Source organism: Eretmochelys imbricata, chromosome 7, assembly GCF_965152235.1.
Source record: "Eretmochelys imbricata isolate rEreImb1 chromosome 7, rEreImb1.hap1, whole genome shotgun sequence".
NCBI classification, from domain to species: domain Eukaryota; kingdom Metazoa; phylum Chordata; order Testudines; family Cheloniidae; genus Eretmochelys; species Eretmochelys imbricata.
This window is the reverse complement of record NC_135578.1, coordinates 80,107,355-80,119,661: the sequence shown is the minus strand read 5'-3', so window position 1 is coordinate 80,119,661 and position 12,307 is coordinate 80,107,355. Positions and strand designations below refer to the sequence as shown.

General features: G+C 40.9%; 1 protein-coding gene across 1 annotated transcript in view; it reads left to right on the top strand.

The window, feature by feature from the left end:
* CTNNA3 (catenin alpha 3) overlaps nucleotides 1–12,307 on the top strand; it is a 909,177-nt gene that overhangs the window by 825,043 nt on the left and 71,827 nt on the right. Inside the window, exon 15 of the mRNA XM_077821324.1 lies at nucleotides 8,997–9,178. Within this exon, the coding sequence (XP_077677450.1) occupies nucleotides 8,997–9,178 (182 nt within the window). The remainder of the gene's footprint in view (nucleotides 1–8,996; nucleotides 9,179–12,307) is intronic.

The following is a 12,307-nucleotide window of genomic DNA, read 5'->3' as shown; positions in this document are numbered from 1 at the left end:
TTATGGTTGCTAAACATGGCTCTCCATTGCTAGACTCAAACATTATTAAAACTGTGGGCTGGGAGTGTTAGACCTCTCCATCAGCTGATAGAAGATAAGAAAAAAGATAGTTACATATTTGCTATGTCAAATGGACAGTACTCTCCTGCTTTTGATCCCTTTTCCCTCTTTACCCCTTGCTCTCCTTTCTTTCCATTTAATTTCTTGCATTATTTTCAGTTAGTAGAGCTCCCCAGTCACAAACAAACACCAAGTTCCTCAGTTACAAAGATCTTATCACGATTTTGATCTGCCTGTATATTTGGTCAGTTTCATGCTTTTTTACATTTTAAAACAAACATTGAAAATACTACATAAAATTGTCAGTTACACTTTCTAATTTGGTGCCTGTAATTACACCATGGATATGCTTTATGAAACCTATAATTGCTAGTAATTCATATAACTAGGAAAATTAACTGTGTGACAGAGTAATCACAGTGTAAATAAAATCTACGTCATGTATGTGGATTCCAAAAATACATGAATTACTTATAAAACTAAAAGGATAATATAAGTAATTCAGTCACCTTCTTAACCTTCCAGTTATATGAATTAGTGGTAATTTGTTATAAACAAGAATAACCACAGTGTAATTATATTGTAATTGCAGTGTAACCACAGTTTTGTAATAACTGTCACCATATTAGAAGATAGATCCATTACTTAAATGTGAGTGACTATGCAATAGCTACACCACATCATTCACTTTGAGAGAAGGGAAGGTTAGTAGTGGGATGAAAGGGATCTATGAGCTCAGAACCATGGAGGCCAAAGTTCTGCAAGGATTCTTGGACCTCAGGGTATCTGTGTAGAGTGCCTGTCCTGCTGCTTGCTTTCCAGTAACACCTTCAGGACAATATTCTTTTCTTTTAATTATTTTTTATAATAGTCTAAGAACCACTTGTTTTTTCCACCTGTGATGATATTGAGTTAGATCCTCGGCTGCAGCTGAAGGAGTGCTCGGTACAGTTTAGGAAAGTGATGCAAAATTGGCTTTAAGCCTGCCTTTTGTATCCACAGGCTTTGGGTCATCCTGGCATTAGTCCAGTCACCTAAAGGCTGCTCCAGTTACGCTGACTTCCAATGGTTCTGAGAAACCTTTATGGCAGCCAGAGATCATAACAGGACCAGGCTGGATATGCCCCTCTGTACTGGTCACAGGCACGGGAGGGAGCACGGGAGCATCTATGGTGTGTCTCATCTACCCTTTTAATAGCTGAATTCATGCTTAAAAGTGCTTTGTGCCAGTGGAGCAATGCAGAGTGTCCAGCTCATTGATTTGAGTTTTTGACTGGCTGTGATAATTTCACAGAGAATTTCAGGGTAATTTTTTTCAAGAATCTGATTCCTATGCAAAAACCTTACCCAGAAATAATGTAAAAGAAATTATTTTGTAATGGGTTTGGCATGCAGGCATCCAACACATCATTTTGGTAATGATGTTCTCAGTATGCATGGGACTATTTGGTCCTTCACTGTTTTCAGCTGATTCAGTACAAAAATTATTCACATCAAGGCCAGCCAGCCTGCAGAAGTCATATTGTTCTCTTTAAAATCAGTGTTTGAGTTACTTTAATCCTGAAGGGAAGGGTAACTCATACAACTGTCTTTCCTTATCTTGGAATGGTTTTTATACCTGATAAACATGCATACTGTATCCAATGGCTGGAGTATTTTCCGATTGTGGCTGTGATAATGTAGACCTGGCGTGTTGGGCTGAGTCCATAAACTTATAAAACAATTAAGAAACCAAAGTGTTATAAGTGAGAGCATGGTGAGAGTACCACTTCCCCATCTTTTGGAGATAATCTAATTTCTGGTCTGAATATGGTATATTTTAAAAATGATTTCCAATTGACACTTTGATAATCAATTTATCATTTAAAATACTGGCTCAATTGACAGTACAGAAATTTTTGTTTTGACTTGTAGTTAAGAGTTTCCAATTCTATAGAATAGACATCAGGGAGACTCCCTGAGAGGTCAAGAACTCCAATGCCTGGCTACATTATATGATTTAAATCTTTAAAAAAAGGGAAGAAGGAGGATCCTGGGAACTACAGGCCAGTCAGCCTCACCTCAGGCCCCGGAACAATCATGGAGCAGGTCCTCAAAGAATCAGTGCTGAAGCACTTACATGAGAGGAAAGTGATCAGGAACAGTCAGCATGGATTCACCAAGGGAAGGTCATGCCTGACTAATCTAATTGCCTTCTATGATGAGATTACTGGTTCTGTGGATGAAGGGAAAGCAGTGGATGTATTGTTTCTTGACTTTAGCAAAGCTTTTGACACGGTCTCCCACAGTATTCTTGTCAGCAAGTTAAAGAAGTATGGGCTGGATGAATGCACTATAAGGTGGGTAGAAAGTTGGCTAGATTGTCGGGCTCAACGGGTAGTGATCAATTGCTCCATGTCTAGTTGGCAGCTGGTGTCAAGTGGAGTGCCCCAGGGGTCAGTCCTGGGGCCGGTTTTGTTCAATATCTTCATAAATGATCTGGAGGATGGTGTGGATTGCACCCTCAGCAAATTTGCGGATGATACTAAACTGGGAGGAGTGGTAGATACGCTGGAGGGCAGGGATAGGATACAGAGGAACCTAGACAAACTGGAGGATTGGGCCAAAAGAAATCTGATGAGGTTCAATAAGGATAAGTGCAAGGTCCTGCACTTAGGAAGGAAGAACCCAATGCACAGCTACAGACTAGGGACCGAACGGCTAGGCAGCAGTTCTGCGGAAAAGAACCTAGGGGTGACAGTGGACGAGAAGCTGGATATGAGTCAGCAGTGTGCCCTTGTTGCCACGAAGACCAATGGCATTTTGGGATGTATAAGTAGGGGCATAGCGAGCAGATCGAGGGACGTGATCGTCCCCCTCTATTTGACATTGGTGAGGTCTCATCTGGAGTACTGTGTCCAGTTTTGGGCCCCACACTACAAGAAGGATGTGGATAAATTGGAGAGAGTCCAGTGAAGGGCAACAAAAATGATTAGGGGTCTGGAACACATGACTTATGAGGAGAGGCTGAGGGAACTGGGATTGTTTAGTCTGCAGAAGAGAAGAATGAGGGGGGATTTGATAGCTGCTTTCAACTAACTGAGAGGTGGTTCCAGAGAGGATGGTTCTAGACTCTTCTCAGTGGTAGAAGAGGACAGGACAAGGAGTAATGGTCTCAAGTTGCAGTGGGGGAGGTTTAGGTTGGATATTAGGAAAAACTTTTTCACTAGGAGGGTGGTGAAACACTGGAATGCGTTACCTAGGGAGGTGGTAGAATCTCCTTCCTTAGAAGTTTTTAAGGTCAGGCTTGACAAAGCCCTGGCTGGGATGATTTAATTGGGGATTGGTCCTGCTTTGAGCAGGGGGTTGGACTAGATGACCTCCTGAGGTCCCTTCCAACCCTGATATTCTATGATTCTATGATTTATGAACAGCAAGGATCTATGCTAGTGAGAAAGACCGATAGTAGCTGCCTTCCATATCTATTGCCAGTTTGGGATGTAAGCGTCTGAGTCAGTGGCTTTAAAACTGAGGAACTCTCTAAATGTCTGCATCTGTGGTATCTATTTTGTACTGAATTCAATTTTTTACTGAAGTTGGATAAAACTCACTGAAGTTGGATAGAATAACCAGAATTCAAGATTGGAGGAAGCCTGCTTTCCGTTCCAGCTAAACTAATCTGCACAATTTTAAATAACTTACTCAACATAGCTGTAGATTTCTTTTCAGCTGACTGGTAACTGAACCATGTCTGCATTTGTGTTTCCTTCATTCTGACAGCAGTCGTTAAAATTATTCCTATTTAGTTGATGTAAGTTGTCCTGCATTTTCTGGTGGAAATGAAATGCAGTATTTTCTGATAAGGAAAAAAAAAATCACTTCGTGACGCAATCCATAGCAGTTTATGGGGTTTTCTGGTACTACAAACTTCAGATCTTGCAGCCAATATTCATCATTTATCAGATTAATGACTTTTTATTTAAAATGTATTTTAGAATAATATGTGTGGGGAGCACATTTTCAATATTTTTGTGAGTCCCCCATAAGTAAGGTAACTTTTCACCTTACATATTTTTTAACAAATTCCATAGATGTTAATTTTCAGGTGACACTGGACACATTTGGAATGTTTGCACTGGCTTGAAACCCAGGGGAAGAGTGGGGGGAATAGCACAGTGCCACTACTTCCCCCTCCTTCTGGAGCTGGGAAGTGGACGGGTCCTTGGCTTTACCTCTTCCTAATGCTCCAGCAAGTATTGCTGAGTCAGCAGGGCAGGGGAGGTAATCTACTTCTGATACTGACTCATGGTAGGTTATTTTCCCTGTGAAGCAAGGTGGAACCTGGGGTCACATTGTGACTCTGAGTTACAGTCAGTTCCCTGCTGTGCTCCTGGGCCAGTTCAATTACATGCTGAATGTTACTTGGGGCAGATTGCTAACTGACAATCTTGCTCATAAAGGGGGGGAGGGGGGGTAGCCCTTAAAAGCTTCTAACTGCCAGCACTCTGCGTTACCAGGAGATGTTAAAAATGAAATCAACCAAATACAATCAAATCAAGATCTATTTTAATGAAACAACTATAGGAGTGGCAGTCTTTCTCTCACAGGATATTGGGCAGTTCAAGCAATCTAAGAATCCCTTTTCCAGAGAATTCTCTAAAAGGAGTTTACGCTATATTTCTGGGTGTGGTGATGGCTGTAGGACATACCTTAATATCCCTTCAGGAACAAAAGAAACCTTTAAAGACTTCAGTCACCATTTAAATATATAAAATGCTCAGAATTTTCCATACTGTAAAAGTTAAATACAGGAACATGGGGAATCAACATAGATCCCTTGTGTTCAGACTCAATGGCCCAGATATAAAAACATACCCCGACACCTTCCCCATCCTACAAGATAAACCCTACTGGACTAAAACTGCCAGCTGGGTTCCCTCACAACATTTAGCCCCCTTTTCTGTTTTCAAATTGTCAGCACACAGTAATTTGTACATATTTATTCTCAATTTGTATCTGATTAAATGCTTTGTCTGGAACACTTCTAGCCAATGGATTTAGGGTTGCCAACACTCCAGATTTGTCCAGGAGTCTCCAGGAATTAAAGATTAATCTTTAATTAAAGATGATGTCATGTGATGAAACCTCCAGGAAAACATCCAACAAAAATTGGCAACCCTAAATGGATTGTTTGTGAACTACTCACTCTGGCCCAATCCTGCAATCAAGTATATGATGGTTATTCGTCTGCCCAGCCAGAGCCCCAAGACTGTTCATTTGAGTATGCAATATTTATGATTTGCTGCTCAAGGCATTAATCTGGTTACCTAAGTCACATGCTAGTGTCTGTTTTTTTTTTTTAAATCCTGATCGGATTAATTAATTTTTCTAAATAGGATAAGGGCCTAAATGAATTATTGGATCTCAGTTCTTAAGATGAAGGTGGGGGAGCATTTTAGGGAGAGAGAGAGAGAGAGAGAGAATGAGAGAGAGAAATGGCAGGTGGCAAGCCAGTGTGGAGAATTCTAGGACATTTAAACCTTTTCTTTTACTCTTTTCAACAATAAAGAGGATTACATTTTGCTGTGTATATGTATCCCTTATTTTAAAAGACTGGACTCCTTCATGATTTCGGAAGAAAGACACATAAGTCATATTCACTAGCGGCTTTTTATCCATTTTTTCTCCTGTCACATTCACACTCAGTAATTTGTATGTACTTGCACAATCCTAATTTTGCACGTAGGTGCAGTCAGCTCTCTGTGTGTATTTTTTTATTTGATTGTCTCAATGCCTAAGCTCTCTAGCTACAGAGGTAACATGGGCAACTGCATCCGATGAAGTGAGCTGTAGCTCACGAAAGCTTATGCTCAGATAAATTTGTTGGTCTCTAAGCTGCCACAAGTACTCCTTTTCTTTTTGCGAATACAGACTAACACAGCTGCTACTCTGAAAAATGGGCAACTGTGGTATATTTTCCATCTCTCATACAACATTATTTCATATAAGAATATTGTGACATTCTGAGGGCCTTTGACAGTTGCCCTGAGGTTCATCAGCAGCGATGACTCTAATATTAGCCAGTGCATTCCACTGATCTTTCTATTGGAGAAAAATGTGAACTCTCTGCATGGTATGATCAGGCAAACGACAACAAAGGTCTAGAACTGCCCTCAAAAGTGCTGTGTGTTGCCTCAGATGAATACATATTCAAGGACATTATACTTTTGGCTTTTTTTTGTTCATGGACCCAGGATTTAAAGAGGCCATTGCTGCTTACCTCCTCAGGCAGATAGAGACATTAACAAATGGGAGCATAAGTTTATTGGCTTGATGGCTGTGTGCATTTGCAGGGGCCTGATCCAAACCTGCTACTGTACTTCTCTCGGAGGAGGATGTGGCAGATCAGACTGTGGAGAGTGTTCCTTTTGGAACAGTCTGGAGGACTTTTGGCTTGTCCTCATTGTCTCTAAGCTCCAAGTGGATTCATCCAGTGTTAGGACCACAAAGATAATGGATGAGATAGAGTATGAGTATTGGTCTCAATAGTAGGCAAGTGGTACTAGGGCCAGGCAGCATGTCATAATTATTTCTCTTTACCCACTGTTTTATTGTTCTTGAGCTTAATTATGTTACAATTCTTTTCATCTGCATCTCTGTATGCATGTATAATCGACAAAAGGGGTGGGTGGGAGAATCTCCATTTTCCGATGCATTTCTTCATCCTTCATTTCTTTTGCTGCATGTGGAAAAATTGCTTTGTATTCCCTTGAGCCTCTGTACTTTGCTGTTGAAAAGACCAACATACTTGCCTAAGTTACTAGACCACACTGGGACTGAAGCTAAGCAGAAAAGAGCTCCTGGAGCAACTGGCAGCTATGACTTCCGCTCTCTGTGATGATGATACCTTTCTGCCGCTGGTCTAAGTTTATGAGGGAATCCTGTAATATGGTTTGTGGCTTCTGATTAGTTTGTGTAGCAATGTATGATGAGGATGACAATGCTGTGGTTTCTGCTTTTCTTGCTACTTGCAGGGCTCTAGATTTGAGTTGCTGGGCCTTGCTTTGTATAAAAGGATGTCCCCACATCTTTCAAAAACTAAGGATGGAATCAAAGCCTACAAGAGCAAAAATAGTTAATTTGGTCAGATGAATATTCCTGACCTGTCTTGTCATTGCTTGACTCCAGGGCACAGTACATCCATACGGTAGCATGTGCACACGTTCTCTCTCAGTGAGAAGAAATTCTGGTCGCAGAACCAGTTAAATGGGGGGCGTGGGGAAGAATTGAATAGTAGAGCTTCCTCTTACTCAGTTTTACAGGGCCCTGTCCAGCTTTGAACCACAAATAGCTTTCAAAATAGCTGCAAGTGCATTTCTGGTGTGAATACAATCATAGATATATATTAGTAGCGCCCTATCAAATTCACGGTCCATTTTGGTTAATGTCATGGTCATAGGATTTAAAAAATCATAAATTTCATGATTTCAGCTATTTAAATCGTAAATTTCACAGTGTTGTAGTTGTAGGGATCCTGACCCGAAAAGGAAGTGGGGCGGGGAGTCACAAGGTTATGGGGGGGGCGGGGCTTGCGGTACTGCTACCCTTACTTCTGCGCTGTTGCTGGCGGCAGTGCTGCCTTCAGAGCTGGGCAGGGGAGAGCGGTGGCTGCTGGCTGGAAGCCCAGTTCCGAAGGCAGAGCCACCGCCAGCAATAGTGCAGAAATAAGGATGGCACGGTATGGTGTTGCCACCTTTACTTCTGCGCTGCTGCCTGCAGAGCTGGGCCCTCAGTCAGAAGTCGCCACTCTCTGGCTGTCTAGCTCTGAAGGCAGCAGCAAGGGTGGCATGGCATGGTATTGCCACAGTTACTTCTGTGCTGCTGCTGGCAGGGCGCTGCCTTCCGATCTGGGCACCTGGCCAATAGCCGACACTCTCTGGTCATCCATCTCTCAAGGCACCACAGAAGTAAGGGTGGCAATACCGTGACCCCCCTAAAATAACTTTGCGACCCCTCTGCAACTCCCTTTTGGGTCAGGAACCCCAATTTGAGAAACGCTGGTCTCTTTGCCCCTTCCCCCCCCCGTGAAATCTGTATAGTATAAGGTAAAAGCACAGAAAAGACCAGATTTTATGGGTGGAGACCAGATTTCACAATCTGTGACATGTTTTTCATGGCTGTGAATTTGGCAGGGCGCTATATGTTGGTATTCAGGATGCTTTTGTGTTTGAATATTCTGGTGAAGAAAAAATCATTTGCGTAAAAGTTTGCAGAAAAAATGAGTAAAAAGGGCCACAAACTAGGGCAAAGCAGAATAGTGGGCTTTATTTACAAGAATGATTAGCAATTTGTTTCTGCATTCACCCAGATCACCTTCATATTCAAGAAGACATCAGCATCTTCAGAGTTCTGCATATGTGGGTTTGATGGGGTTTTTTTTACTATTATTCTCATAGGTACAATAATTAATATTTTAGTCCTTTTAGATGTAGCTTGCGCTCAGAGTTTTGTTATTTGAGCTGACTGGCGATTCTGATATGCTTCTCATCATGAATTTCTTAATGGAGATGAGAACTGACCATAGAATGGAGGTTGACTTTTCCCATTGTTAGAATCCCTGCAGAAAAGTTCCAAAGACAATTGATGATTACCATTAAAAAATAAGAGGCGTCATCTTTGGTTAGAAGGTGAGTATTGGAGATGGACTTGAACTTCAAAGCATGAATTTGATTTGGATCTACTCAAAATTCAGGAGTATTACATTTCAGAATTTCACTTCGTATTGTTCTAGAGATAAGGCCCAGTTATGAAATTGAAAGGTGTTCAGATTGGAGGTGTTGGTTCGGGCCCATGTATATTTAAAACATATATTTAGTAATGTCCAGTGATTTTGCCAAAAAGAAATTACTCTTAGAAACAGACATGCATTTTGCAAATCAAATTATCTTATGTTTCAGGCTAAGATGACTCAGCTGCCAGAGGCTGAAAAAGAAAAGATAGCTGAGCAAGTGGCTGACTTCAAGAAAGTCAAAAGGAAGCTTGATGCAGAGATTGAAATATGGGATGACACCAGCAATGACATCATAGTTTTGGCTAAGAGGATGTGTGTGATTATGATGGAGATGACAGACTTCACAAGGTAATTATGCGGAAAATGATCTTCAATATTTATAAGTGTTAGGGGCAGTTGTCACGTTGGTAAAATGAGAAATACTAGGAGTTTACAATGGCAGGTGACAAAATCTTTATAAAATCTTTATAAATCTTTATAATTGGCAAAGCTGATATAACGGAGGTTTAAAGAATTAGATGTGAAAAGCTGAAACACCAGAAGGGATGTTCAAAGTTTTGCACTCTGTTTATCCTTGAAAGAAAAAACATGATGCCTATCTCTGTCCTCATTTTGATTTATTTTTTCCCACATTTCGCTCAGGGATGTTGATCCAGTTGATCCTCTTAGCATTTTAACTTCTTTTCTTTCTTTCTTGCTTTCAGTGAAAGGAATAAACTGACCTAAAGTAATTTAAGTTCTCTAGTCTTTTGCAACGTGTACCATAGCATGCTGTCAAACATACAGTACACAGCAGACATGCATACAACATGTACTGTACATTGCAAATGACAAGGAAGTAGACACTTGGACTGATACATATCTAACTTCACATTTCTTTTGATTACTTACATTGAGTTACCTTAGCTCTTTGCAGTATATGTTATGCTGTATTATATAGTATAAAAACATTCTGCCGTACTGCAGACAGTTTTAAAGGTAGGCATTTCTCTCTGGTGTTGTTAGTAACTGGTCACACTACTACATGAAACAGTCTCTGTTTTAGAATTCTATTCTGTCTTGCATTGACTATATGTGTATTAACGTTCATTAGGCACAATGATATCAAGGGGAGGTTCATTGTTTGTTATGTGTGTTTATTAATAAAATACTTGTGGATATGTCAAATGTTCCACCATTTCTCCTGGGAACTTCATGCCCTATATGGGGTGAATACCATCAGATACCACTGGGTTCCTTTAAAAAAAGACAATTCTTTCCTGTAAGGCAAGGGGAAAATTTAAGGCACCAGGGGCTAGATCCTTACCTGATGTAACTTGATTTAGTTTCATTGGGGTCAACAAAGCTGAACCAATTTACACCAGCTGAGGATCTGGCCCCAAGCTTGTTCCTGTGGAAAGACAGTTTCTATATTTCCTCATGCCAGCAGTTCTCAAATTCTTCATAATTTGGAATTCCTGAAACTCAATGCTTTTTAACTTTATTTTTATGAGCATATCTTGCATAATGATATATTACACTTCTATAAAATAAAAAGATGTACTGTAAAGATGGAGATATGTCATACACTTTCACAATTAAAAACTCTCATGCTGCATCTCTCTCACCAAACTACATGAATTAACGGATTTAGAAATAGGCTCCATTAATCTTGATTGATCTTTTCCCAGTTTCTCTGTGTGGCTCTCATTGATTTCAGTGTGAGCCACACTTGCGTGTCCAACATCATCAGATTTTGCTCTTTTGGTGCTTATTCCCATAAAAACCATTACCACTGAAAATGGGTTGGAGCATAAAACTCAGAAAGATAACATTAAAATCTGAAAGGATGGCAGTTCAGAAACTGGAAACAAAATTTTTAGTGGAAAAAATAGTATTTCTTTACTCTCAGGCCCTACAACTACAGCACCAGATCAGAAATCACTTGTATTCCAGAGACTCTCAGAAATACTAAGAAACATGCTACTCCCCACAATGCACCTCTTATATCCAAAAAGGTCTGAGCACAAGCAAACAAATTAACAGCAATTTAGGTATTTGCAGTTATTGAGCCAGATCCACTACCATCTGGCTCATATGCCCCACTCTGCCAGTGCAAAGCAACTGGAAATCAAGCTTATACAGCTATTTGGGGATTCCCTTTGCATAAGAGGTGCGTCAGTGGGTTTGTGTGTGTGTGTTCTTTCAGTGTTCTGTTCAGCTCTGCACAGATAGCTGGCTTAGCAGACCTTGATAGTACCACCCAGTGTGGTTAAGTGCTGGAAGCTGGAAGGCTGTTGCCTCGGTAATGCTGTAATGCAGTAATGCTCAGTGCTTCTGCTCTTGGAGCACCAATGTTATTAGTAGATAGTGCAGCATGTTAATTCAGCAGGCCTGGATGCTACTCATAAAGAAAGACCACTGGCACGGTTTGGTGACAAAGGCACTTTCCTAGGTTTATTGCCCTCGAGGCACAGTCCTAGCACCCTAGCTCCATGGTTACAGGTACGCTAACACGAGTGCCCCCTGGCAAGGAGTGGCTCAGTCAGCAGTGGTAGTTTCTGGCCACACAAAGGGCTAAGGCAGGGTACCCTGACCTCTATAGACTGACTCAAACAACTGGAATACACAACTGATACACTACCTTATGTATTAGGCATAAATAGGCTTGGATACGTTACTGATTCTATGTCCTATGGCAACTCATTTCTCTTCCAATAAGGAAATAACTCACTTCTTGAGTCCAGACAATTCTGACCATTCCAAAGTTATGACAATTGGTAAGGGACTTTTCAATGCCTTTTTATAATTGTTTTCTTTCACTCTCTTGTCCCCAGATGTAGGGTTGAATTGTACTTTTAAAGCACATACCTGCATTAGGAGAAGTGTGGAGATGTACTCCAGAAGAAACATTTTGTCTACTGGCAGATCCTGACAGTCAGGGGCGGTGAGCCTGTTGCTATGCCCCTTTACAAAATGCAGCATATTACTCACTGGATGGCAGTCTCATGTGTGTGATTGATACACATACACACACACACACAACCAGACATACATCTGGGGAGGACTGGTATAAATGTGAGGAATGAAAAAGTGTAGCAGTGTGTACATGTGATGGCCAGGCTCCACAGAACAGGGATTGAATTAGGGTCCTCTTTAAAAACTTGCATCCTCTGTGGATCGGCATAGAGGGAGACCTATAACACATTCTCGCCAGTGAGTTATACATGCTTCTCCTACGGCAGGCAGAATGTTCCCCCTGGGGAGAGAGTGAGTGTACACAAGGGTGTGGTGTGTGGGTGTACACACACACACACAGCTCCAGAAGTTCTTTTGTTTGTTTCTTTTTCGTACCCTATCATTTTACATGTGTACTAGAACCACTGTAGAGAACCTAGGAATAATATAGCTTTCATTTTTGAGGGGAACATTATTTCATAATTTAGGTCAGTCATTATTGTGCTTTCTTCATTCTATTGGTTGTCTTTCCGTACATAG